We start from the raw sequence: 27,755 nt of genomic DNA, 5'->3' as shown, positions 1-27,755 counted from the left end.
TAAAAAATAAAAAATAATAATAAAAAATTAAAAAAATCAAAAAATTCTTAAAAAATTGCAAAATAACCCTTTTTGGGTAAAAATTGCAAAATAACCCTTTTTCGGGTTAAAATTGAAAAATAACCCTTTTTCGGGTTAAAATTGAAAAATAACCCTTTTTCGGGTTAAAATTGAAAAAAGATGTTACATAAAAATAGTTTGTAAGATTTTCTAAAAGCATATATGCAAAATATTTTGATTAATTTGAAAATAATTGAAAATAGATTTTTCAAGGACGGTGTCGAGGTCACGGGGTCGGTGCCTTTTTCCGAAATTTGTTAACTTAATATAATAGAAGATGTTTCGTTTTAAATTAAGAAATGTTAAAATTATTAAGTTAAAAACATTTGATTTTAATGACACTTAAAATTAGACACAATATTATAGGTTACTAACTAAAAATTGAAAAAACAACAGTAAATAATAAAAAATAATAATATAAAAAATTAAAAAAATCAAAAAATTCTTAAAAAATTGAAAAATAACCCTTTTTCGGGTTAAAATTGAAAAACGATGTTACATATAAATAGTTTGTAAGATTTTCTAAAAGCATATATGCAAAGTATTTTGATTAAATTGAAAATAATTGAAAATAGATTTTCAAGGACGGAGTCGAGGTCACGGGGTCGGTGTCGTTTTCTGAAATTTGTTAACTTAATATAATAGAAGATGTTTCGTTTTAAATTAAGAAATATTAAAATTATTAAGTTAAAAACATTTGATTTTAATGACACTTAAAATTAGACACAATATTATAGGTTACTACCTAAAAATTGGAAAAAGAACAATAAAAAATAAAAAATAATAATAAAAAATTGAAAAAATCAAAAAATTCTTAAAAAATTGCAAAATAACCCTTTTTGGGTAAAAATTGCAAAATAACCCTTTTTCGGGTTAAAATTGAAAAAAAGATGTTACATAAAAATAGTTTGTAAGATTTTCTAAAAGCATATATGCAAAGTATTTTGATTTATTTGAAAATAATTGAAAATAGATTTTTCAAGGACGGTGTCGAGGTCACGGGGTCGGTGTCGTTTTCCGAAATTTGTTAACTTAATATAATAGAAGATGTTTCGTTTTAAATTAAGAAATGTTTAAATTATTAAGTTAAAAACATTTGATTTTAATGACACTTAAAATTAGACACAATATTATAGGTTAATAACTAATAATTGAAAAAACAACAATAAAAAATAAAAAATAATAATAAAAAATTAAAAAAATCAAAAAATTCTTAAAAAATTGCAAAATAACCCTTTTTGGGTAAAAATTGCAAAATAACCCTTTTTCGGGTTAAAATTGAAAAATAACCCTTTTTCGGGTTAAAATTGAAAAAAGATGTTACATAAAAATAGTTTGAATGATTTTCTAAAAGCATATATGCAAAGTATTTTGATTAATTTGAAAATAATTGAAAATAGATTTTTCAAGGACGGTGTCGAGGTCACGGGGTCGGTGCCTTTTTCCGAAATTTGTTAACATAATATAATAGAAGATGTTTCGTTTTAAATTAAGAAATATTAAAATTATTAAGTTAAAAACATTTGATTTTAATGACACTTAAAATTAGACACAATATTATAGGTTACTACCTAAAAATTGAAAAAACAACAATAAAAAATAAAAAATAATAATAAAAAATTGAAAAAATCAAAAAATTCTTAAAAAATTGCAAAATAACCCTTTTTGGGTAAAAATTGCAAAATAACCCTTTTTCGGGTTAAAATGGAAAAATAACCCTTTTTCGGGTTAAAATTGAAAAAAGATGTTACATAAAAATAGTTTGAATGATTTTCTAAAAGCATATATGCAAAGTATTTTGATTAATTTGAAAATAATTGAAAATAGATTTTTCAAGGACGGTGTCGAGGTCACGGGGTCGGTGCCTTTTTCCGAAATTTGTTAACTTAATATAATAGAAGACGTTTCGTTTTAAATTAAGAAATGTTAAAATTATTAAGTTAAAAACATTTGATTTTAATGACACTTAAAATTAGAGACAATATTATAGGTTACTAACTAAAAATTGAAAAAACAACAGTAAATAATAAAAAATAATAATATAAAAAATTGAAAGAATCAAAAAATTCTTAAAAAATTGAAAAATAACCCTTTTTCGGGTTAAAATTGAAAAAAGATGTTACATAAAAATAGTTTGTAAGATTTTCTAAAAGCATATATGCAAAGTATTTTGATTAATTTGAAAATAATTGAAAATAGATTTTTCAAGGACGGTGTCGAGGTCACGGGGTCGGTGTCGTTTTCCGAAATTTGTTAACTTAATATAATAGAAGATGTTTCGTTTTAAATTAAGAAATGTTTAAATTATTAAGTTAAAAACATTTGATTTTAATGACACTTAAAATTAGACACAATATTATAGGTTACTAACTAAAAATTGAAAAAACAACAGTAAATAATAAAAAATAATAATATAAAAAATTAAAAAAATCAAAAAATTCTTAAAAAATTGAAAAATAACCCTTTTTCGGGTTAAAATTGAAAAAAGATGTTACATAAAAATAGTTTGTAAGATTTTCTAAAAGCATATATGCAAAGTATTTTGATTAATTTGAAAATAATTGAAAATAGATTTTTCAAGGACGGTGTCGAGGTCACGGGGTCGGTGTCGTTTTCCGAAATTTGTTAACTTAATATAATAGAAGATGTTTCGTTTTAAATTAAGAAATGTTTAAATTATTAAGTTAAAAACATTTGATTTTAATGACACTTAAAATTAGAGACAATATTATAGGTTACTAACTAAAAATTGAAAAAACAACAGTAAATAATAAAAAATAATAATATAAAAAATTGAAAGAATCAAAAAATTCTTAAAAAATTGAAAAATAACCCTTTTTCGGGTTAAAATTGAAAAAAGATGTTACATAAAAATAGTTTGTAAGATTTTCTAAAAGCATATATGCAAAGTATTTTGATTAATTTGAAAATAATTGAAAATAGATTTTTCAAGGACGGTGTCGAGGTCACGGGGTCGGTGTCGTTTTCCGAAATTTGTTAACTTAATATAATAGAAGATGTTTCGTTTTAAATTAAGAAATGTTTAAATTATTAAGTTAAAAACATTTGATTTTAATGACACTTAAAATTAGACACAATATTATAGGTTACTAACTAAAAATTGAAAAAACAACAGTAAATAATAAAAAATAATAATATAAAAAATTAAAAAAATCAAAAAATTCTTAAAAAATTGAAAAATAACCCTTTTTCGGGTTAAAATTGAAAAACGATGTTACATATAAATAGTTTGTAAGATTTTCTAAAAGCATATATGCAAAGTATTTTGATTAAATTGAAAATAATTGAAAATAGATTTTCAAGGACGGTGTCGAGGTCACGGGGTCGGTGTCGTTTTCTGAAATTTGTTAACTTAATATAATAGAAGATGTTTCGTTTTAAATTAAGAAATATTAAAATTATTAAGTTAAAAACATTTGATTTTAATGACACTTAAAATTAGACACAATATTATAGGTTACTACCTAAAAATTGGAAAAAGAACAATAAAAAATAAAAAATAATAATAAAAAATTGAAAAAATCAAAAAATTCTTAAAAAATTGCAAAATAACCCTTTTTGGGTAAAAATTGCAAAATAACCCTTTTTCGGGTTAAAATTGAAAAAAAGATGTTACATAAAAATAGTTTGTAAGATTTTCTAAAAGCATATATGCAAAGTATTTTGATTTATTTGAAAATAATTGAAAATAGATTTTTCAAGGACGGTGTCGAGGTCACGGGGTCGGTGTCGTTTTCCGAAATTTGTTAACTTAATATAATAGAAGATGTTTCGTTTTAAATTAAGAAATGTTTAAATTATTAAGTTAAAAACATTTGATTTTAATGACACTTAAAATTAGACACAATATTATAGGTTACTAACTAAAAATTGAAAAAACAACAGTAAATAATAAAAAATAATAATATAAAAAATTAAAAAAATCAAAAAATTCTTAAAAAATTGAAAAATAACCCTTTTTCGGGTTAAAATTGAAAAACGATGTTACATATAAATAGTTTGTAAGATTTTCTAAAAGCATATATGCAAAGTATTTTGATTAAATTGAAAATAATTGAAAATAGATTTTCAAGGACGGTGTCGAGGTCACGGGGTCGGTGTCGTTTTCTGAAATTTGTTAACTTAATATAATAGAAGATGTTTCGTTTTAAATTAAGAAATATTAAAATTATTAAGTTAAAAACATTTGATTTTAATGACACTTAAAATTAGACACAATATTATAGGTTAATAACTAATAATTGAAAAAACAACAATAAAAAATAAAAAATAATAATAAAAAATAAAAAATAATAATAAAAAATTAAAAAAATCAAAAAATTCTTAAAAAATTGCAAAATAACCCTTTTTGGGTAAAAATTGCAAAATAACCCTTTTTCGGGTTAAAATTGAAAAATAACCCTTTTTCGGGTTAAAATTGAAAAAAGATGTTACATAAAAATAGTTTGAATGATTTTCTAAAAGCATATATGCAAAGTATTTTGATTAATTTGAAAATAATTGAAAATAGATTTTTCAAGGACGGTGTCGAGGTCACGGGGTCGGTGCCTTTTTCCGAAATTTGTTAACTTAATATAATAGAAGATGTTTCGTTTTAAATTAAGAAATATTAAAATTATTAAGTTAAAAACATTTGATTTTAATGACACTTAAAATTAGACACAATATTATAGGTTACTACCTAAAAATTGAAAAAACAACAATAAAAAATAAAAAATAATAATAAAAAATTGAAAAAATCAAAAAATTCTTAAAAAATTGCAAAATAACCCTTTTTGGGTAAAAATTGCAAAATAACCCTTTTTCGGGTTAAAATTGAAAAATAACCCTTTTTCGGGTTAAAATTGAAAAATAACCCTTTTTCGGGTTAAAATTGAAAAAAGATGTTACATTAAAATAGTTTGTAAGATTTTCTAAAAGCATATATGCAAAGTATTTTGATTAATTTGAAAATAATTGAAAATAGATTTTTCAAGGACGGTGTCGAGGTCACGGGGTCGGTGCCTTTTTCCGAAATTTGTTAACTTAATATAATAGAAGATGTTTCGTTTTAAATTAAGAAATGTTAAAATTATTAAGTTAAAAACATTTGATTTTAATGACACTTAAAATTAGACACAATATTATAGGTTACTAACTAAAAATTGAAAAAACAACAGTAAATAATAAAAAATAATAATATAAAAAATTGAAAAAATTGAAAAATTCTTAAAAAATTGAAAAATAACCCTTTTTCGGGTTAAAATTGAAAAACGATGTTACATATAAATAGTTTGTAAGATTTTCTAAAAGCATATATGCAAAGTATTATGATTAAATTGAAAATAATTGAAAATAGATTTTCAAGGACGGTGTCGAGGTCACGGGGTCGGTGTCGTTTTCTGAAATTTGTTAACTTAATATAATAGAAGATGTTTCGTTTTAAATTAAGAAATATTAAAATTATTAAGTTAAAAACATTTGATTTTAATGACACTTAAAATTAGACACAATATTATAGGTTACTACCTAAAAATTGAAAAAACAACAATAAAAAATAAAAAATAATAATAAAAAATTGAAAAAATCAAAAAATTCTTAAAAAATTGCAAAATAACCCTTTTTGGGTAAAAATTGCAAAATAACCCTTTTTCGGGTTAAAATTGAAAAAAAGATGTTACATAAAAATTGTTTGTAAGATTTTCTAAAAGCATATATGCAAAGTATTTTGATTTATTTGAAAATAATTGAAAATAGATTTTTCAAGGACGGTGTCGAGGTCACGGGGTCGGTGTCGTTTTCCGAAATTTGTTAACTTAATATAATAGAAGATGTTTCGTTTTAAATTAAGAAATGTTTAAATTATTAAGTTAAAAACATTTGATTTTAATGACACTTAAAATTAGACACAATATTATAGGTTACTAACTAAAAATTGAAAAAACAACAATTAAAAATAAAAAATAATAATAAAAAATTAAAAAAATCAAAAAATTCTTAAAAAATTGCAAAATAACCCTTTTTGGGTAAAAATTGCAAAATAACCCTTTTTCGGGTTAAAATTGAAAAATAACCCTTTTTCGGGTTAAAATTGAAAAATAACCCTTTTTCGGGTTAAAATTGAAAAAAAGATGTTACATAAAAATTGTTTGTAAGATTTTCTAAAAGCATATATGCAAAGTATTTTGATTTATTTGAAAATAATTGAAAATAGATTTTTCAAGGACGGTGTCGAGGTCACGGGGTCGGTGTCGTTTTCCGAAATTTGTTAACTTAATATAATAGAAGATGTTTCGTTTTAAATTAAGAAATGTTTAAATTATTAAGTTAAAAACATTTGATTTTAATGACACTTAAAATTAGACACAATATTATAGGTTAATAACTAATAATTGAAAAAACAACAATAAAAAATAAAAAATAATAATAAAAAATTAAAAAAATCAAAAAATTCTTAAAAAATTGCAAAATAACCCTTTTTGGGTAAAAATTGCAAAATAACCCTTTTTCGGGTTAAAATTGAAAAATAACCCTTTTTCGGGTTAAAATTGAAAAAAGATGTTACATAAAAATAGTTTGAATGATTTTCTAAAAGCATATATGCAAAGTATTTTGATTAATTTGAAAATAATTGAAAATAGATTTTTCAAGGACGGTGTCGAGGTCACGGGGTCGGTGCCTTTTTCCGAAATTTGTTAACTTAATATAATAGAAGATGTTTCGTTTTAAATTAAGAAATATTAAAATTATTAAGTTAAAAACATTTGATTTTAATGACACTTAAAATTAGACACAATATTATAGGTTACTACCTAAAAATTGAAAAAACAACAATAAAAAATAAAAAATAATAATAAAAAATTGAAAAAATCAAAAAATTCTTAAAAAATTGCAAAATAACCCTTTTTGGGTAAAAATTGCAAAATAACCCTTTTTCGGGTTAAAATGGAAAAATAACCCTTTTTCGGGTTAAAATTGAAAAAAGATGTTACATAAAAATAGTTTGAATGATTTTCTAAAAGCATATATGCAAAGTATTTTGATTAATTTGAAAATAATTGAAAATAGATTTTTCAAGGACGGTGTCGAGGTCACGGGGTCGGTGCCTTTTTCCGAAATTTGTTAACTTAATATAATAGAAGACGTTTCGTTTTAAATTAAGAAATGTTAAAATTATTAAGTTAAAAACATTTGATTTTAATGACACTTAAAATTAGAGACAATATTATAGGTTACTAACTAAAAATTGAAAAAACAACAGTAAATAATAAAAAATAATAATATAAAAAATTGAAAGAATCAAAAAATTCTTAAAAAATTGAAAAATAACCCTTTTTCGGGTTAAAATTGAAAAAAGATGTTACATAAAAATAGTTTGTAAGATTTTCTAAAAGCATATATGCAAAGTATTTTGATTAATTTGAAAATAATTGAAAATAGATTTTTCAAGGACGGTGTCGAGGTCACGGGGTCGGTGTCGTTTTCCGAAATTTGTTAACTTAATATAATAGAAGATGTTTCGTTTTAAATTAAGAAATGTTTAAATTATTAAGTTAAAAACATTTGATTTTAATGACACTTAAAATTAGACACAATATTATAGGTTACTAACTAAAAATTGAAAAAACAACAATAAAAAATAAAAAATAATAATAAAAAATTAAAAAAATCAAAAAATTCTTAAAAAATTGCAAAATAACCCTTTTTGGGTAAAAATTGCAAAATAACCCTTTTTCGGGTTAAAATTGAAAAATAACCCTTTTTCGGGTTAAAATTGAAAAAAGATGTTACATTAAAATAGTTTGTAAGATTTTCTAAAAGCATATATGCAAAGTATTTTGATTAATTTGAAAATAATTGAAAATAGATTTTTCAAGGACGGTGTCGAGGTCACGGGGTCGGTGCCTTTTTCCGAAATTTGTTAACTTAATATAATAGAAGATGTTTCGTTTTAAATTAAGAAATGTTAAAATTATTAAGTTAAAAACATTTGATTTTAATGACACTTAAAATTAGACACAATATTATAGGTTACTAACTAAAAATTGAAAAAACAACAGTAAATAATAAAAAATAATAATATAAAAAATTGAAAAAATTGAAAAATTCTTAAAAAATTGAAAAATAACCCTTTTTCGGGTTAAAATTGAAAAACGATGTTACATATAAATAGTTTGTAAGATTTTCTAAAAGCATATATGCAAAGTATTTTGATTAAATTGAAAATAATTGAAAATAGATTTTCAAGGACGGTGTCGAGGTCACGGGGTCGGTGTCGTTTTCTGAAATTTGTTAACTTAATATAATAGAAGATATTTCGTTTTAAATTAAGAAATATTAAAATTATTAAGTTAAAAACATTTGATTTTAATGACACTTAAAATTAGACACAATATTATAGGTTACTACCTAAAAATTGAAAAAACAACAATAAAAAATAAAAAATAATAATAAAAAATTGAAAAAATCAAAAAATTCTTAAAAAATTGCAAAATAACCCTTTTTGGGTAAAAATTGCAAAATAACCCTTTTTCGGGTTAAAATTGAAAAAAAGATGTTACATAAAAATAGTTTGTAAGATTTTCTAAAAGCATATATGCAAAGTATTTTGATTTATTTGAAAATAATTGAAAATAGATTTTTCAAGGACGGTGTCGAAGTCACGGGGTCGGTGTCGTTTTCCGAAATTTGTTAACTTAATATAATAGAAGATATTCAATTTCCCTCATATCCTTCTTATTATATTAAGTTCTAAAACGACCGACACCGACCGACACCAAAAACAAATTTTTCGTTTTCTTTTTGAAGTTATTTACAGTTTTCCTTCAAAATTTGAAATCACATGCCATACATACATTTCTATTAAAAAAAAAATGCCAAATTTTTTTTTGCGCGATTTTTTGCAAAAAAAATTTTTTGCAATTTTTTGCAATTTTTTATTTTTTTACGATAATAAAACATAAAATACGTCACTATTTTAAATCTCAGCTAAAAAAAAATTTTTTTCACAAAGTTATGGCGATATTCAATTTCCCTCATATCCTTCTTATTATATTAAGTTCTAAAACGACCGACACCGACCGACACCAAAAAGAAATTTTTCGTTTTCTTTTTGAAGTTATTTACAGTTTTCCTTCAAAATTTGAAATCACATGCCTTACATACATGTCTATTCAAAAAAAATGCCAAATTTTTTTTTGCGCGATTTTTTGCAATTTTTTATTTTTTTACGATAATAAAACATAAAATACGTCACTATTTTAAATCTCAGCTAAAAAAAAATTTTTTTCACAAAGTTATGGCGATATTCAATTTCCCTCATATCCTTCTTATTATATTAAGTTCTAAAACGACCGACACCGACCGACACCAAAAACAAATTTTTCGTTTTCTTTTTGAAGTTATTTACAGTTTTCCTTCAAAATTTGAAATCACATGCCTTACATACATGTCTATTCAAAAAAAATGCCAAATTTTTTTTTGCGCGATTTTTTGCAATTTTTTGCAATTTTTTATTTTTTTACGATAATAAAACATAAAATACGTCACTATTTTAAATCTCAGCTAAAAAAAAATTTTTTTCACAAAGTTATGGCGATATTCAATTTCCCTCATATCCTTCTTATTATATTAAGTTCTAAAACGACCGACACCGACCGACACCAAAAACAAATTTTTCGTTTTCTTTTTGAAGTTATTTACAGTTTTCCTTCAAAATTTGAAATCACATGCCTTACATACATGTCTATTCAAAAAAAATGCCAAATTTTTTTTTGCGCGATTTTTTGCAATTTTTTGCAATTTTTTATTTTTTTACGATAATAAAACATAAAATACGTCACTATTTTAAATCTCAGCTAAAAAAAAATTTTTTTCACAAAGTTATGGCGATATTCAATTTCCCTCATATCCTTCTTATTATATTAAGTTCTAAAACGACCGACACCGACCGACACCAAAAACAAATTTTTCGTTTTCTTTTTGAAGTTATTTACAGTTTTCCTTCAAAATTTGAAATCACATGCCTTACATACATGTCTATTCAAAAAAAATGCCAAATTTTTTTTTGCGCGATTTTTTGCAATTTTTTGCAATTTTTTATCTTTTTACGATAATAAAACATAAAATACGTCACTATTTTAAATCTCAGCTAAAAAAAAATTTTTTTCACAAAGTTATGGCGATATTCAATTTCCCTCATATCCTTCTTATTATATTAAGTTCTAAAACTACCGACACCGACCGACACCAAAAAGAAATTTTTCGTTTTCTTTTTGAAGTTATTTACAGTTTTCCTTCAAAATTTGAAATCACATGCCTTACATACATGTCTATTCAAAAAAAATGCCAAATTTTTTTTTGCGCGATTTTTTGCAATTTTTTGCAATTTTTTATTTTTTTACGATAATAAAACATAAAATACGTCACTATTTTAAATCTCAGCTAAAAAAAAATTTTTTTCACAAAGTTATGGCGATATTCAATTTCCCTCATATCCTTCTTATTATATTAAGTTCTAAAACGACCGACACCGACCGACACCAAAAAGAAATTTTTCGTTTTCTTTTTGAAGTTATTTACAGTTTTCCTTCAAAATTTTAAATCACATGCCTTACATACATGTCTATTCAAAAAAAATGCCAAATTTTTTTTTGCGCTATTTTTTGCAATTTTTTATTTTTTTACGATAATAAAACATAAAATACGTCACTATTTTAAATCTCAGCTAAAAAAAAATTTTTTTCACAAAGTTATGGCGATATTCAATTTCCCTCATATCCTTCTTATTATATTAAGTTCTAAAACGACCGACACCGACCGACACCAAAAACAAATTTTTCGTTTTCTTTTTGAAGTTATTTACAGTTTTCCTTCAAAATTTGAAATCACATGCCTTACATACATGTCTATTCAAAAAAATGCCAAATTTTTTTTTGCGCGATTTTTTGCAATTTTTTGCAATTTTTTATTTTTTTACGATAATAAAACATAAAATACGTCACAATTTTAAATCTCAGCTAAAAAAAAATTTTTTTCACAAAGTTATGGCGATATTCAATTTCCCTCATATCCTTCTTATTATATTAAGTTCTAAAACGACCGACACCGACCGACACCAAAAACAAATTTTTCGTTTTCTTTTTGAAGTTATTTACAGTTTTCCTTCAAAATTTGAAATCACATGCCTTACATACATGTCTATTCAAAAAAAATGCCAAATTTTTTTTTGCGCGATTTTTTGCAATTTTTTGCAATTTTTTATTTTTTTACGATAATAAAACATAAAATACGTCACTATTTTAAATCTCAGCTAAAAAAAAATTTTTTTCACAAAGTTATGGCGATATTCAATTTCCCTCATATCCTTCTTATTATATTAAGTTCTAAAACGACCGACACCGACCGACACCAAAAACAAATTTTTCGTTTTCTTTTTGAAGTTATTTACAGTTTTCCTTCAAAATTTGAAATCACATGCCTTACATACATGTCTATTCAAAAAAAATGCCAAATTTTTTTTTGCGCGATTTTTTGCAATTTTTTGCAATTTTTTATTTTTTTACGATAATAAAACATAAAATACGTCACTATTTTAAATCTCAGCTAAAAAAAAATTTTTTTCACAAAGTTATGGCGATATTCAATTTCCCTCATATCCTTCTTATTATATTAAGTTCTAAAACGACCGACACCGACCGACACCAAAAACAAATTTTTCGTTTTCTTTTTGAAGTTATTTACAGTTTTCCTTCAAAATTTGAAATCACATGCCTTACATACATGTCTATTCAAAAAAAATGCCAAATTTTTTTTTGCGCGATTTTTTGCAATTTTTTGCAATTTTTTATCTTTTTACGATAATAAAACATAAAATACGTCACTATTTTAAATCTCAGCTAAAAAAAAATTTTTTTCACAAAGTTATGGCGATATTCAATTTCCCTCATATCCTTCTTATTATATTAAGTTCTAAAACTACCGACACCGACCGACACCAAAAAGAAATTTTTCGTTTTCTTTTTGAAGTTATTTACAGTTTTCCTTCAAAATTTGAAATCACATGCCTTACATACATGTCTATTCAAAAAAAATGCCAAATTTTTTTTTGCGCGATTTTTTGCAATTTTTTGCAATTTTTTATTTTTTTACGATAATAAAACATAAAATACGTCACTATTTTAAATCTCAGCTAAAAAAAAATTTTTTTCACAAAGTTATGGCGATATTCAATTTCCCTCATATCCTTCTTATTATATTAAGTTCTAAAACGACCGACACCGACCGACACCAAAAACAAATTTTTCGTTTTCTTTTTGAAGTTATTTACAGTTTTCCTTCAAAATTTGAAATCACATGCCTTACATACATGTCTATTCAAAAAAAATGCCAAATTTTTTTTTGCGCGATTTTTTGCAATTTTTTGCAATTTTTTATCTTTTTACGATAATAAAACATAAAATACGTCACTATTTTAAATCTCAGCTAAAAAAAAATTTTTTTCACAAAGTTATGGCGATATTCAATTTCCCTCATATCCTTCTTATTATATTAAGTTCTAAAACTACCGACACCGACCGACACCAAAAAGAAATTTTTCGTTTTCTTTTTGAAGTTATTTACAGTTTTCCTTCAAAATTTGAAATCACATGCCTTACATACATGTCTATTCAAAAAAAATGCCAAATTTTTTTTTGCGCGATTTTTTGCAATTTTTTGCAATTTTTTATTTTTTTACGATAATAAAACATAAAATACGTCACGATTTTAAATCTCAGCTAAAAAAAAATTTTTTTCACAAAGTTATGGCGATATTCAATTTCCCTCATATCCTTCTTATTATATTAAGTTCTAAAACGACCGACACCGACCGACACCAAAAAGAAATTTTTCGTTTTCTTTTTGAAGTTATTTACAGTTTTCCTTCAAAATTTGAAATCACATGCCTTACATACATGTCTATTCAAAAAAAATGCCAAATTTTTTTTTGCGCGATTTTTTGCAATTTTTTATTTTTTTACGATAATAAAACATAAAATACGTCACTATTTTAAATCTCAGCTAAAAAAAAATTTTTTTCACAAAGTTATGGCGATATTCAATTTCCCTCATATCCTTCTTATTATATTAAGTTCTAAAACGACCGACACCGACCGACACCAAAAACAAATTTTTCGTTTTCTTTTTGAAGTTATTTACAGTTTTCCTTCAAAATTTGAAATCACATGCCTTACATACATGTCTATTCAAAAAAAATGCCAAATTTTTTTTTGCGCGATTTTTTGCAATTTTTTGCAATTTTTTATTTTTTTACGATAATAAAACATAAAATACGTCACTATTTTAAATCTCAGCTAAAAAAAAATTTTTTTCACAAAGTTATGGCGATATTCAATTTCCCTCATATCCTTCTTATTATATTAAGTTCTAAAACGACCGACACCGACCGACACCAAAAACAAATTTTTCGTTTTCTTTTTGAAGTTATTTACAGTTTTCCTTCAAAATTTGAAATCACATGCCATACATACATTTCTATTAAAAAAAAATGCCAAATTTTTTTTTGCGCGATTTTTTGCAAAAAAAATTTTTTGCAATTTTTTGCAATTTTTTATTTTTTTACGATAATAAAACATAAAATACGTCACTATTTTAAATCTCAGCTAAAAAAATTTTTTTCACAAAGTTATGGCGATATTCAATTTCCCTCATATCCTTCTTATTATATTAAGTTCTAAAACGACCGACACCAAAAACAATTTTTTCGTTTTCTTTTTGAAGTTATTTACAGTTTTCCTTCAAAATTTGAAATCACATGCCTTACATACATGTCTATTCAAAAAAAATGCCAAATTTTTTTTTGGCGCGATTTTTTGCAATTTTTTGCAATTTTTTATTTTTTTACGATAATAAAACATAAAATACGTCACTATTTTAAATCTCAGCTAAAAAAAATTTTTTTTCACAAAGTTATGGCGATATTCAATTTCCCTCATATCCTTCTTATTATATTAAGTTCTAAAACGACCGACACCAAAAACAAATTTTTCGTTTTCTTTTTGAAGTTATTTACAGCTTTCCTTCAAAATTTGAAATCACATGCCTTACATACATGTCTATTCAAAAAAAATGCCAAATTTTTTTTTGCGCAATTTTTTGCAAAAAAAAATTTTTGCCATTTTTTATTTTTTTACGATAATAACACATAAAATACGTCACTATTTTAAATCTCAGCTAAAAAAAAATTTTTTTCACAAAGTTATGGCGATATTCAATTTCCCTCATATCCTTCTTATTATATTAAGTTCTAAAACGACCGACACCGACCGACACCAAAAACAAATTTTTCGTTTTCTTTTTGAAGTTATTTACAGTTTTCCTTCAAAATTTGAAATCACATGCCTTACATACATGTCTATTCAAAAAAAATGCCAAATTTTTTTTTGCGCGATTTTTTGCAATTTTTTGCAATTTTTTATTTTTTTACGATAATAAAACATAAAATACGTCACTATTTTAAATCTCAGCTAAAAAAAAATTTTTTTCACAAAGTTATGGCGATATTCAATTTCCCTCATATCCTTCTTATTATATTAAGTTCTAAAACGACCGACACCGACCGACACCAAAAACAAATTTTTCGTTTTCTTTTTGAAGTTATTTACAGTTTTCCTTCAAAATTTGAAATCACATGCCTTACATACATGTCTATTCAAAAAAAATGCCAAATTTTTTTTTGCGCGATTTTTTGCAATTTTTTGCAATTTTTTATTTTTTTACGATAATAAAACATAAAATACGTCACTATTTTAAATCTCAGCTAAAAAAAAATTTTTTTCACAAAGTTATGGCGATATTCAATTTCCCTCATATCCTTCTTATTATATTAAGTTCTAAAACGACCGACACCGACCGACACCAAAAAGAAATTTTTCTTTTTCTTTTTGAAGTTATTTACAGTTTTCCTTCAAAATTTGAAATCACATGCCTTACATACATGTCTATTCAAAAAAAATGCCAAATTTTTTTTTGCGCGATTTTTTGCAATTTTTTATTTTTTTACGATAATAAAACATAAAATACGTCACTATTTTAAATCTCAGCTAAAAAAAAATTTTTTTCACAAAGTTATGGCGATATTCAATTTCCCTCATATCCTTCTTATTATATTAAGTTCTAAAACGACCGACACCGACCGACACCAAAAACAAATTTTTCGTTTTCTTTTTGAAGTTATTTACAGTTTTCCTTCAAAATTTGAAATCACATGCCTTACATACATGTCTATTCAAAAAAAATGCCAAATTTTTTTTTGCGCGATTTTTTGCAATTTTTTGCAATTTTTTATTTTTTTACGATAATAAAACATAAAATACGTCACTATTTTAAATCTCAGCTAAAAAAAAATTTTTTTCACAAAGTTATGGCGATATTCAATTTCCCTCATATCCTTCTTATTATATTAAGTTCTAAAACGACCGACACCGACCGACACCAAAAACAAATTTTTCGTTTTCTTTTTGAAGTTATTTACAGTTTTCCTTCAAAATTTGAAATCACATGCCATACATACATTTCTATTAAAAAAAAAATGCCAAATTTTTTTTTGCGCGATTTTTTGCAAAAAAAATTTTTTGCAATTTTTTGCAATTTTTTATTTTTTTACGATAATAAAACATAAAATACGTCACTATTTTAAATCTCAGCTAAAAAAAATTTTTTTCACAAAGTTATGGCGATATTCAATTTCCCTCATATCCTTCTTATTATATTAAGTTCTAAAACGACCGACACCAAAAACAAATTTTTCGTTTTCTTTTTGAAGTTATTTACAGTTTTCCTTCAAAATTTGAAATCACATGCCTTACATACATGTCTATTCAAAAAAAATGCCAAATTTTTTTTTGGCGCGATTTTTTGCAATTTTTTGCAATTTTTTATTTTTTTACGATAATAAAACATAAAATACGTCACTATTTTAAATCTCAGCTAAAAAAAATTTTTTTTCACAAAGTTATGGCGATATTCAATTTCCCTCATATCCTTCTTATTATATTAAGTTCTAAAACGACCGACACCAAAAACAAATTTTTCGTTTTCTTTTTGAAGTTATTTACAGCTTTCCTTCAAAATTTGAAATCACATGCCTTACATACATGTCTATTCAAAAAAAATGCCAAATTTTTTTTTGCGCAATTTTTTGCAAAAAAAAATTTTTGCCATTTTTTATTTTTTTACGATAATAACACATAAAATACGTCACTATTTTAAATCTCAGCTAAAAAAAAATTTTTTTCACAAAGTTATGGCGATATTCAATTTCCCTCATATCCTTCTTATTATATTAAGTTCTAAAACGACCGACACCGACCGACACCAAAAACAAATTTTTCGTTTTCTTTTTTTTTTTCGTTCTGTTTTCCACATGGTCCATGAATCATAAATTGCTTTACTAAATTAAATAAACGTGGATTAGTTCTTATTTTGTCATCTATATGTAAATATAGTAATAAGTAAATATGCGGTAATCCTCTCTTCTGAAATTCTATTACATATGTGTAAGCAATACAAGTACCAAATATTTCTTTCACAGTAATTTTATGAAGCTATTCTTTTACTTTCTGTTTAAATACTCTTGCAACTATATCTGGCCTATTTATTACATCTTCATTTTTTTAATATTATCAGTAATTTCTTTCCATTTAGGATTACATGTCATAGTTATAAACAAATCAGGTTTACCATATTTTTGAACTAAACAAATTGCATCACTAAAAGTTTGTTGTAATGCTCTAGATCTTCCAACAAAACTAGATGGCAATATAAACATTTTACGAATTTGAACAATTTTCTTCTCTTTTTTTCTCTTATGTAAATAATCCATTAATCCAGAGTATAATTCAGTTCTCAAGATATGTTGTTGTTTCTTTATAAAATATAATCTTGCACCTTCAATTTTTACAAAAGCATCGACAATAAATTGTTGGCTTAATTTACCTAAATTAAGAAATGGACTAAACTCATCTCTAACACTAATTTTAAATGAGTAACACTGTAAAGCTGTTATATTGTTTCTTTGATCTTTTGATAATAATTTCGGCATCCAACCACTACCTCCTGCAGGATGTATTAAAGGATATGTCATTGGATCTACATATCTACTTATTGCAGGGATGCTAATTGGTTTATCAAATTTAGAATATACACAAAAATCGCGTTTTATTGGAGGTTCATCATTTTCATCAACAAATACAACAGCAACTTCATTTGTAACAGGAGAGTTATATCGGTTTTTATCTAAATTAATATCTCTTTTCATAATCATTTTAATTTCTCGAGGTAGATTATTATTATTAGTAACAAATTCTTGTTCTTCTTTTTCTACTTCGTACATCATTTTGTACGCTTTAGCATAAGGGTTAATTTTTCTGATCAACTTATCTAAATTAGATAAAATATCATTTCTGCAGTTATTATTAATATCTTTACGACTTTGTGTAGCTAATTCATTGTCAATTATATACAGTTGACCATACTTTCTGAATTCATTTTCTTTGGGATGTAATGAATATGTGTTATGGTAAATTTGACCACACATTTTAAAGACTTGAGGACCTTTATTTTGTAGAGAAGCATATGTTGCACCAAATCTTGCAAACGCTATTGTATTGTTGTAGCTTCTTATACATTTTTTATAATGATTACTAATTGCAGTTTGACCACAAACTATTTCCTTTAATTCTACCGGGGGTAATGGATATTCAGTTAACAAAACTTTGCCTTTATGACAACATGTACTAAACTTTTTATCCTCTGGCATTTCTGAAAGAAAATGCTTAGCTGGACAAAATTAACAAATAACATCCAAATTACTATATTATTTGCTAACTTCAAACATTTTAAATTAATATTATTATTGGCTTCTAATTTTCTTTTTCTACAATTTTCTCGATATTCTTTACATTTTTCAATATTTTGTAATTTTATTTCTTCATTCTTAATTTTTTTTTCATTTTTCGATATCTTTTACATTTCTCCTTATTTTTTAATTGAATTTTTTAAATAACTTTTTCCTATATAAACATTTTAATTGATTTTTGTCAGAATATAATTGCTGGCATTATTTTTCACAAAAAATGAAAATTTTTAATTTTTTAAAACTAATAGTATAAGTTCTGTTAATCAAGATGAAGAAGCTAAATATTTTCATTAAATGAACCACTTTATTAATGTGTTGAAATCATGGAATTGTGTTATAAATTGTTATTTAAATAATCAGGAAGATTAAAAAAAATTTAATTTAATATAACCGTGGAATATTTCATCCATATCACTGGAATATTCCCTCAATATTGCTTGGATATATATATATTTTTTGGTTTTCTTAGAAAATCATTGGAATATTCCACGGTGATATTCAAGGGATGTTGAGGGGATACACCGTGCTGCTTGGGTTCCTTTATTATATAATATTAAAAAATGGAAAATGAAAAAATGTTAATAATTTCATGCATGACTGTAATTATGGCGTCGCAAATGACTTTGACACAAATAAGACTTCTTATGATTTAAGAATTTAATTATTATTTAACAATAATAATTTAAAATTTGATATATGTAGTATTATAATAAAACAAAATATATTTTTCCTTATGTGATTTTAATATTTCCTTGACTTTTTATATTTCCGTTAATTTTAATGAAAAGAATAGAATATGTTCTTTTAGCATAGAATATGTTTATCTTGCATATAATAATATTTCTTCAGCTTATAAATTAATTTTTTCAAAGTACTATTATTTACTATCTTAAAGTATTATAGCTTCTTAAAAATGTTTGAAAAAATTATTTTCGACATTACTTGATATAATTGTAGATAAAGAAACACATTTAAACTATTATAAATTTGATTTAAGAAAAAAAATTGCTTAGCGCCCTAATTAACCTTTACAGGACCTTTACTGACTAAATCGCGCCGCAATTAGCGCTTTTGATAATATTTTCTATTACATTAATTTGTTTGAATAATCGATTTTTATAAAGTATTCATCAATATAAATAATAAATTTACTTCTTTCATTATAATTTGTCGAATTTTCCGTTATGTATAATATTTATTAATAATAATTTCATTAATCAATTTGAATTTTTTTGAAGTGTAATTCTTTTTTGTTACAAAACATTGCGGTAAATGTAAAAAAATAATTCAGCTTATTTAAGTAAATTGAATAAAAAAAAAAATTAAACTTATAATATTTTGTCAACATTAAATACTTTTTAAGACCAGTATAAATATTTAGTAATTTTCAAATAAATAATATATTAATTATTATTTAATGAAATTAATTACATCTTTGATTTTTCAAAATTTGGCGCTATAATTTAAGATGGCAGTACTGCTACAGCTATTATATTAATACCGCCTTTTGGAATAATTTTCATCCTGCATTAAAAAGGATATTGATACCACATTTGAGTGCTAAAATAGACTCCAGCAGTATTATAATCGATCAGATTTCAAAAAGTACTCATTTTAAAACGTGAATATTTTTTACCGTGTATGTGTTTTCACGCTGACATTACAGGATAAGTTAAGCAAAATTGTAATTTTTCCATCGGCCTTCACACTTTAACCCCCTCAAATTTTAGGTTCAAGGGTACGGAACCGTTGGTTTTAATGCGAGTGTAACTCGCACTTGTCTGATTTTTTTAAATGGGGAAAACAGTGGGCATTCTACACTGCGCAATTTTGATTCTAAAACTAAAACTGAAAATTTTTTAGAAAGGTGACATCCTAAAGAATATGTTATACCTATAAAATAGTTAAAAAGTTAAACATATGACAAAATGTTGTCCACTTTTTTAAAACACTGCTTTTTTGCCTTATTTTTTCATGTTTGACCTTTTGTAAAAAATCTTTATTGTTAAATATTGTAGCATATTAAAGGTATAAAGCCAGCAGAATTTAGTAACCTTTAATAAGACGCAAACCCGAAGTTCATTGGTCAAATAGTTTAGACGCTACGATGCCCACCAGGTTGAAAAATCTTGTTTCAAGAAAAACGCGTTTAAAGTTTTTGGAACGTTTTGAACGTTTTTTTATGTGTAATTTTTATCTACTTTAAAAAAATCGATTCAATTTGCGTGAAATTCGTTACTCGAGAGTATTTGGGGTCGCTGATTACAAATGTGATATCAGATTTTCAAAATTCAAAACAGCGGATCCAATATGGCAGACGACTTATGATCTCAGCGGTTCTCAGGTTCGGAATGTCGATGAGTTCAAGGCGCTGTAGAATCGAATATATTTTTCGGATCAAAAAATCGCTTTACATACATATTACGCACACATATATAGCTTTCAAAAAATGCAAAAAAAAACGATTTTTTATACTCCCGCAATGGGAACTTACCCTTAACGGAATAAAGTAAGACAAAATTTATATAATTTATATTCATAATTGTGTTATTTAATTATTTTGTACTCTACATTATGGACTTTTCTGAGCTGTACATTCCAATTTGGTAACTTATTTATTGTCATTATTTACAATAGTTAATATTAAAAACATTTTGTAGAAAAAAATACCACACAGTACAGTTTTTTCCATAAACACATAGTTTTTATATTTCTATATATAAATTGTTAATAACTATTATCCCAGATTGATAGATGCTGAAGCACAAGAATCAGCAGGTGACCTAGAACTTTTTCTACTTTTTTTAACTGAAAAGTAAGGATTTGTTCCTTTATTAACATGTACATGAGCATAAAGTAAAACTCCTATATTATGGTGTCCAGCTTCAAGAGCAATTTTTAAAGCTGAACTGCCATCTGTATCCAGAATCGATGAATCGCAATTCGGTTGATTAAGAAGAAGTCTTACGATGTCTATATGACCATGTTCAGCTGCACACATTAAAGCTGTACTTCCATCATCATCTTGAATGTTTATTTCAGCGCCTGCATCAATGAGCAGCTTTATCATGTCCATTCGTCCATGTGAGACTGCTAACATTAAAGCAGTTTGTCCATCCTAAAACAATAAAGACGTTAATAAATTAAATATATCTGTACTTGTTTTAAAATCGGTAATTCTATTAAAAATCCATATGATAATTTGTAAAGGAAACTATCATGACAGTGAATAAGTTCGTGAGTAGTTTAGAATTCCTTATAACTGTTATAGAATTAAAGTTATCCTGTAAAAAAAAGAATAATACAATATGATTGTTTTAGATTAAAGGATAACTCATAATGAATTCAGCTTGTAAATAAAACTGTATTGAGACTTCTTCCCAAATTATTTCTGCTCGTGAGAAATTCTTTTCTCTTTGAAGCATTCAAATTGAGATTTTATAAGCAGAGTATACACAATATAAATTAAAAGCGTAAGTGCCCAAAATTGTAAAACTAGCAATTATAAAAGAGAAATGTGAAATATTGTTGAAATGTGACAGGTATTACTGGATTTATTGAATCTGATGGTAATTTTTTACCATATGAGTTAGTTACTCAAGGTAAAATTAACATATGAGTCTGTTAGTGCTTAAACCGAATAATGCTTGTCAAATACAAATTAACGAGGAACATTCTCGGTATAAAAGAATCTTAACATTTATTAGAATTTTCAAAAATAAAATTCAATTTAAAATTCTATAATAAATTTAAAAAGAAATAAGGGTAAGTCCACGTCAGAAATATCAGAATCTGCAAGTGGTTCTTCGATTTTAATGATACTTGGTAAAATTATAGCTTTATATAAGAGCAATGTATGGGTAAAAGGAATTTTTAAAATATCTAAAATTGTAGGAGTTATATCACTTTTAATTTTGATAGTGCATTTTTTTCTTTCCTTTATATCTTGGTCAATTTTCAACCGATTTTGATGAATCAAAAACGATTTTTTTCAGAAAATTACGTATTTTCAGAAAATTTTAAAATAAAAATAAAATTTTGTTATTTAAATAGAAAAAAGTAAAAAACAAAATTTCTTTTAGATTTTTTTTCAATTTCGACCTCATTTTTTTAATTTTTAATTTTTTAATAATATTCCTTTTTATTTTATCTTTAATTTAAAAAAAAATTCATCCTGGAGACTTTTTTAGATCTCGTGATATCGTTCTTTAAGTATTATAAGTCTTCATCAACTTGAAAACCGCAGGACTTGCTCCTATCATTACTTTCATTTGTTTCTTGAAATTTTTTATAGTTATGAATAATTATTTGTTTTAGAATCCTCTAAAGAAAGCGCTAAAAACTTCAGCTACAATTTCAGGTTGCATTGTTAAGGTTTCATTACAATTTATTTTAAATTATAAATATTACAAAAAATAAAAACTTTGCTTCAAATCTATTAATAAAATATTGATTTGCTTGAATTTTCACTTGTTTTAGTCAAGTAATTTAAAAATAAAAACATTATTACGCGAAAGTTTCTAGTTTGTAACAATAATATTATAAAACAAATGAAAGTAGAAACACAAATCTGAAAATCATTTTCTTGAGATGTGGATATTTAAAGAACGATATCACGAGATCTAAAAAAGTCTCCAGGATGAATTTTTTTTTAAATTAAAGATAAAATAAAAAGGAATATTATTAAAAAATTAAAAATTAAAAAAAAGAGGTAGAAATTGAAAAAAAATCTAAAAGAAATTTTGTTTTTTACTTTTTTCTATTTAAATAACAAAATTTTATTTTTGTTTTAAAATTTTCTGAAAATACGTAATTTTTTGAAAAAAGTCGTTTTTGATTCATCAAAATCGGTTCAAAATTGACCGAGATATAAAGGAAAGAAAAAAATGCAGTATCAAAATTAAAAGTGATATAACTCCTACAATTTTAGATATTTTAAAAATTCCTTTTACTCACACATTGCTCTTATGTAAAGCTATAATTTTACCAAGTATCATTAAAATCGAAGAACCACTTGCAGATTCTGATATTTCTGACGTGGACTTACCCATAAGAAAAATTTACTACAACGAATTCTATTCATTAATGGGTACGTTGACATACAAACGTGCCCATTGTAGAACTGACTTAAAACTAAGATTTCCCAGTGTATAAAAAAATCAAAAAAGTACCATATACTTTACATAATTTACCATATGAGTAGTACTCATATGGTAAATACCATCCTCACTAAATCTCTTATGTTCATTACTTTTTATTAAAGTTTTTTACAACAAAATATAATGTAACGCAACGTAAAAGATACAAATGTAAACAAAATTACATCATTTTTCATAACACAAATTCAAACTATTGTAATCGAATACTGCGCGCAATAATTTGTTCGAATACTCCGGATGACTTTTTAGAAGTTTTTATGCGCAGTTTGTAATTACAATAGTTTGAATTTGTGATATGAAATATAATGTAATTTTGTTTACATTTGTATCTTTTACGTTGCGTTACATTATATTTTGTTGCAAAAAAACTTTAATAAAAAATAATGAACATTACGAGATTTAGTTCAGAATACACATAGTTTATATATATTTTAGAAAAAATTTAATGTTTGTGTTAATAATTCATTTTCTTGACTAAAATGGTCATGAAAGTCGAAAGATGATAAAACTTGCAAATTTCAAGATTTATATTCCAAATTTCCAGAAAAATGTAATTTTAATACCGCAAACAAGCTTTTTTTGAAAGCATTTACTCCTTACTTTTAACATTTACTCCTTGCAAAATATACTGGAAACAGTAATTTTAAAATGCATTACTAGGGTGATAATATTATTTCTCAAAAGAAGCTATAGATCAAAGTTTGAAAATGAAACAAAAAAACTTATTTTCGCTGCCACAAAATAGCCAAGTTGATTTTTTTGATTTAGCGTTTATTTTCATTCTAATACCACCTAGAAACATAATCCACTGGAAAATTTGAGTTATCTAAAAATTTTATTTAAATTCACTTCAGAGCACCGTGGCTTATTTTCATATCGCGAAGATAAAATTTCCCAAGCTTTGAAAAATTAGCGTCAGTTATTGTAATATGTTTAACTATAATGCAGAAGTTCTCCACTTAATACGGTCTTTAAATACTGAAAGCGCGTTACATTTGATAAACTTTCATTTTTGATGATCAATGTGCTAAATAAATCTCGAAAATTTTCCCAGTATGAATAATTCCCTGAAAATTCTGGTAATGTTATTTGCAGTAATTTTACTCTAACAGATTCCTAATTTTTAAATGACGTTTGCAAAGTAGATGAACCCGGACAAAGACAGTGATGCCAGGCTGCACAGCAATTCCACTCCCACCATGCCGCCCGTGCGCCTCCCTCCATACCACAACACACACAAGTATAAACCGTGCGCTTACTCTTGTAGGTGTGCCTAATTTTCGTTTTCCTCATATTCGCCAGCTTCAGCTGAGCGACTATGTCTGTTTTTACCGACAGCGAACTTTTGAATTCTTTATAATATAAATATACTTTTATTAATGTTTTTATAGATATTTATTAATAAATAATTAATAAATATACTATATTATAAATATAATATATTACCTATACATAATGTAATACATAAATAGTACTGAAAAATAAAATTAAGGGTGATAATAATTAATATTAAATTAATTATACCTAATTATAAACACTATAAGTAAAAAAAAATATTATTTAAAATCATAAGATGATAATAATGTAGTAAATAGTCGATTGTTATTATTATTAGTAACTGAAAAATTTTTAACTTTTTTTATAAAAGTAATAATAAAAACTTATTTTTTAACATTTAAACATATAATTAAATTACACTAAAAAAACAAATTTATTGTTTCAAATAATTGATTACTTGTTTATAATAACGAAAGTGTTTATTTGTATTGAATAATAAATATTATTTTAGCGAATTAAATTGTATTTCTTTCAAATACGGAAATTATTGGCTCAAATACAATTTATTTTATTCTAACAATAAATATTTTGTTTAAATAAATAAGTACATATTTAATGATAGACAAGTAAGTGATTATTTGAAAAAAATAAATTTTTTTAGTGTATATATTATTAAACCCGTTTCCTCACTACCCTTGAGGTAGAGTTTGTGGCGCGTTTTTTTTCTCTTTGAGGACTAATTGTAGTAAGGAAACGGGTTTAATAATATATACACTAAAAAGTGTATGATGCAAAAACTTCTCAATATTTGTTTTGAATTTTTTGTTCAGCCACCAGAACCTCTCTTGGATAAAAGCAAGTTGATTTCATCCTCACTAGTAGGTTTATCATCTACTAGGATATAATTTCTCCTCAAAGAAGCTTTAATGACCAAAGCGCGAAGTTGACTTATCAAGTCCAACCATTTTTTATGTTTAATTCTTTCCTCTTTGGAAAGATCGTTGGCAATTCTAAAATTTCGCTCGTTGATTTCCTTGACTTTTGAGAAAAGCAATCTGACCGATCTGGTCCCAACAAATTTAATCAAAACTGGACGACTACCGAGAGATTTGCCCAAACGAAAGGCGTCCACAATTGCAGAGTCCGGAATTTGCACGTTGACGTCAGCAAAAAATTTGTTTAGTGCGCGAAATAAATTTTTGTTAGTTTCCACCGAATCTACCAAGTTAAATAGGATAATGTTTTTGGCACGATTTGATTCTGTAATAGAAAGCAATTTTTCCTCGTTATTCGAAATTCTATTTCCCAAAGATTCCAATTGCGTAGCCGAGGAAAGGCCTTGTTGTTTCAAATCTGACTCAGGCTCCTCCCCCTCCTGGCAGAATTCGTCCCCGTGGCTGAACAAAAAATTCAAAACAAATATTGAGAAGTTTTTGCATCATAACTCTCCCACTCTAGCAGGCGATTCAAAAAATTTAAATCGTTCCGTTTCCTCCAGGAAATTGGTTCTCTCAGATAATTAATAGCAACGAATGGATTTTCTTCCGGTGAATATCTCTGCACCGCTTCTTCCTTCAGCACATTTTCATTCTCCTGGTGGTAGACTAATTTTTTGAATATTCACGGCATTAGAAATTTACCTGATTTCGTAAATAGTGTAAGAGATAATGACATTTTTTGTGTTAGTGAGACATGCGTAGAACATGACAAGAGCGGGCTTTTAAGTTAAGTTAAATACTTTTTTAGTTAAGTTCTTCGGAGCGCGGGCTTTCAGGTTTGTGTTTCCCCCGCCGTTAGAGACTTTACTATCCATAAAGCCAAGGGTGGTCTCTGTATTGTTTTTAATAGTAAATATTAAGAAATTGTTATTGTCTCATCGCAAAGTAATTTTATTTTTGTCAAAGTTAAATATCAATCATCTTATTTTATTCTAGGTTTAATTTATGAGGCCCCCGGCATTGATTCTAATTTATTTATTGAAAATTTATCGACTATGTTAGACACATTAATGTATAAGTACCCAAATGTTCCCGTAGTTGTAGGGGGCGACTTTAATTGTAGAGTCTCAAATCTCAAACAATTGGACCCCTCATACTTTCATTTTGCATGTCCTTTTTTTCCAAAAAGACTTTCCTCACATATTATTGCTAATTCTAGGGGAAAAAACTGGTAAACATTATGGAGATTAATGAATTTATTTTAGTAAATGGACGCGCGCGCTCTGATTCACCGGATAATTTTACTTTTATTGGTCCACAGGGTAATAGTGTAGTTGATTTGATTTGGTGCGAAGATGGACCCTTCTAGGTTTCCAAGGTTGTGCTTTGAAAGACTTAGATCTTTGGCTTTGAGGGATCTATCTATGAAATTTAATTGGTTTTGTCAATTGAGGAAATTTTTTGAGGACTGTGGTTTGGTGAGCGTGTGGCGTGTTTAGTCTCGAAGCGGATTATCTTGAGAATGAGTTACTTCTGGAGAAATACGGTTGTTTTTTGAAGGAAAGGGACAAGCAGTCCTTCTTGCGTTCCAGGAGTTTGCAAATATACCCGAGTCTTTCGCTTGTTCCGGGCCCGCAGTCATATTTGTGCATGAAATTGCCCCTGTCTTTTAAAAAGCTAATTTCTCAAATCAGACTGATTAATTTCCATGTTAGCAGAATTATCTATGATAAAGATAAAATTTATCGCTTTCACTTAAGACTCAAATTGTAAATACTGGGTATCTGAGAATGAGTCTTTAATTCATATTCGGTGTGGTTGTCCGGCGTGTAAACATATTTGTGAAGCTCATTTCCCTGCGTTAAAGTATGACAACAATTTGGAAATTTGGTCAAATATTTTGTCTTCAAATGACTTTAAATCTTTAAAAAAACATTGTTTCTTTAATCAAAAAAATTTTAGCTGAGCATCAAGATGTGTAGATTGTTGGTGTGTTTTTGTTTTTATATTGTTTTATATTCATCTTTTATTATATTCCTATACGAACGGATTCCTCTTGTACGCATTATTATATGCATAGACAAGTGTAATAAATGAATAAATTTGTTTTTTAGTGTAATTTAATTATATGTTTAAATGTTAAAAAAAATTTTTTTTTTTATAAATTTTTATTATTACTTTTATAAAAAAAGTTAAAAAATTTTCAGTTACTAATAATAATAACAATCCTGTGTGGTAAACCACATATAAACATACGATGGAACTTATGAAGGAACTTGAAATAGTATCCTATGTGTGTTCCTTCACAGGAAATTTCAACAGGGAAGAGAAGGAACAGGAAGTGGCGTTTGGGAAAAAGTGGTTATAAATTCATTTGAATAGAAGTAATGAATTGAAGAACTC

At 25.5% G+C, this 27,755-nt stretch overlaps 1 protein-coding gene across 9 annotated transcripts in view; it reads right to left on the bottom strand.

The window, feature by feature from the left end:
• Positions 1-20,497: 20,497 nt before the first annotated feature.
• Positions 20,498-27,755, bottom strand: part of LOC127287884 (KN motif and ankyrin repeat domain-containing protein 2) — a 265,830-nt gene continuing 258,572 nt past the window's right edge. For all 9 annotated transcript variants that reach the window (XM_051315023.1, XM_051315028.1, XM_051315024.1 and 6 more), the window contains one exon: positions 20,498-21,095. In XM_051315023.1, coding sequence (XP_051170980.1) covers positions 20,715-21,095 — 381 coding nt within the window. In that variant the 3' untranslated portion in view covers positions 20,498-20,714. The remainder of the gene's footprint in view (positions 21,096-27,755) is intronic.

Source organism: Leptopilina boulardi, unplaced genomic scaffold (genome assembly GCF_019393585.1).
Source record: "Leptopilina boulardi isolate dan_hultmark-lab unplaced genomic scaffold, ZJU_Lbou_2.1 LbouV2_377, whole genome shotgun sequence".
NCBI classification, from domain to species: Eukaryota; Metazoa; Arthropoda; class Insecta; order Hymenoptera; family Figitidae; genus Leptopilina; species Leptopilina boulardi.
The sequence above is the reverse complement of the archived record's forward strand: the minus strand, read 5'-3'. Positions and strand labels throughout refer to the sequence as shown.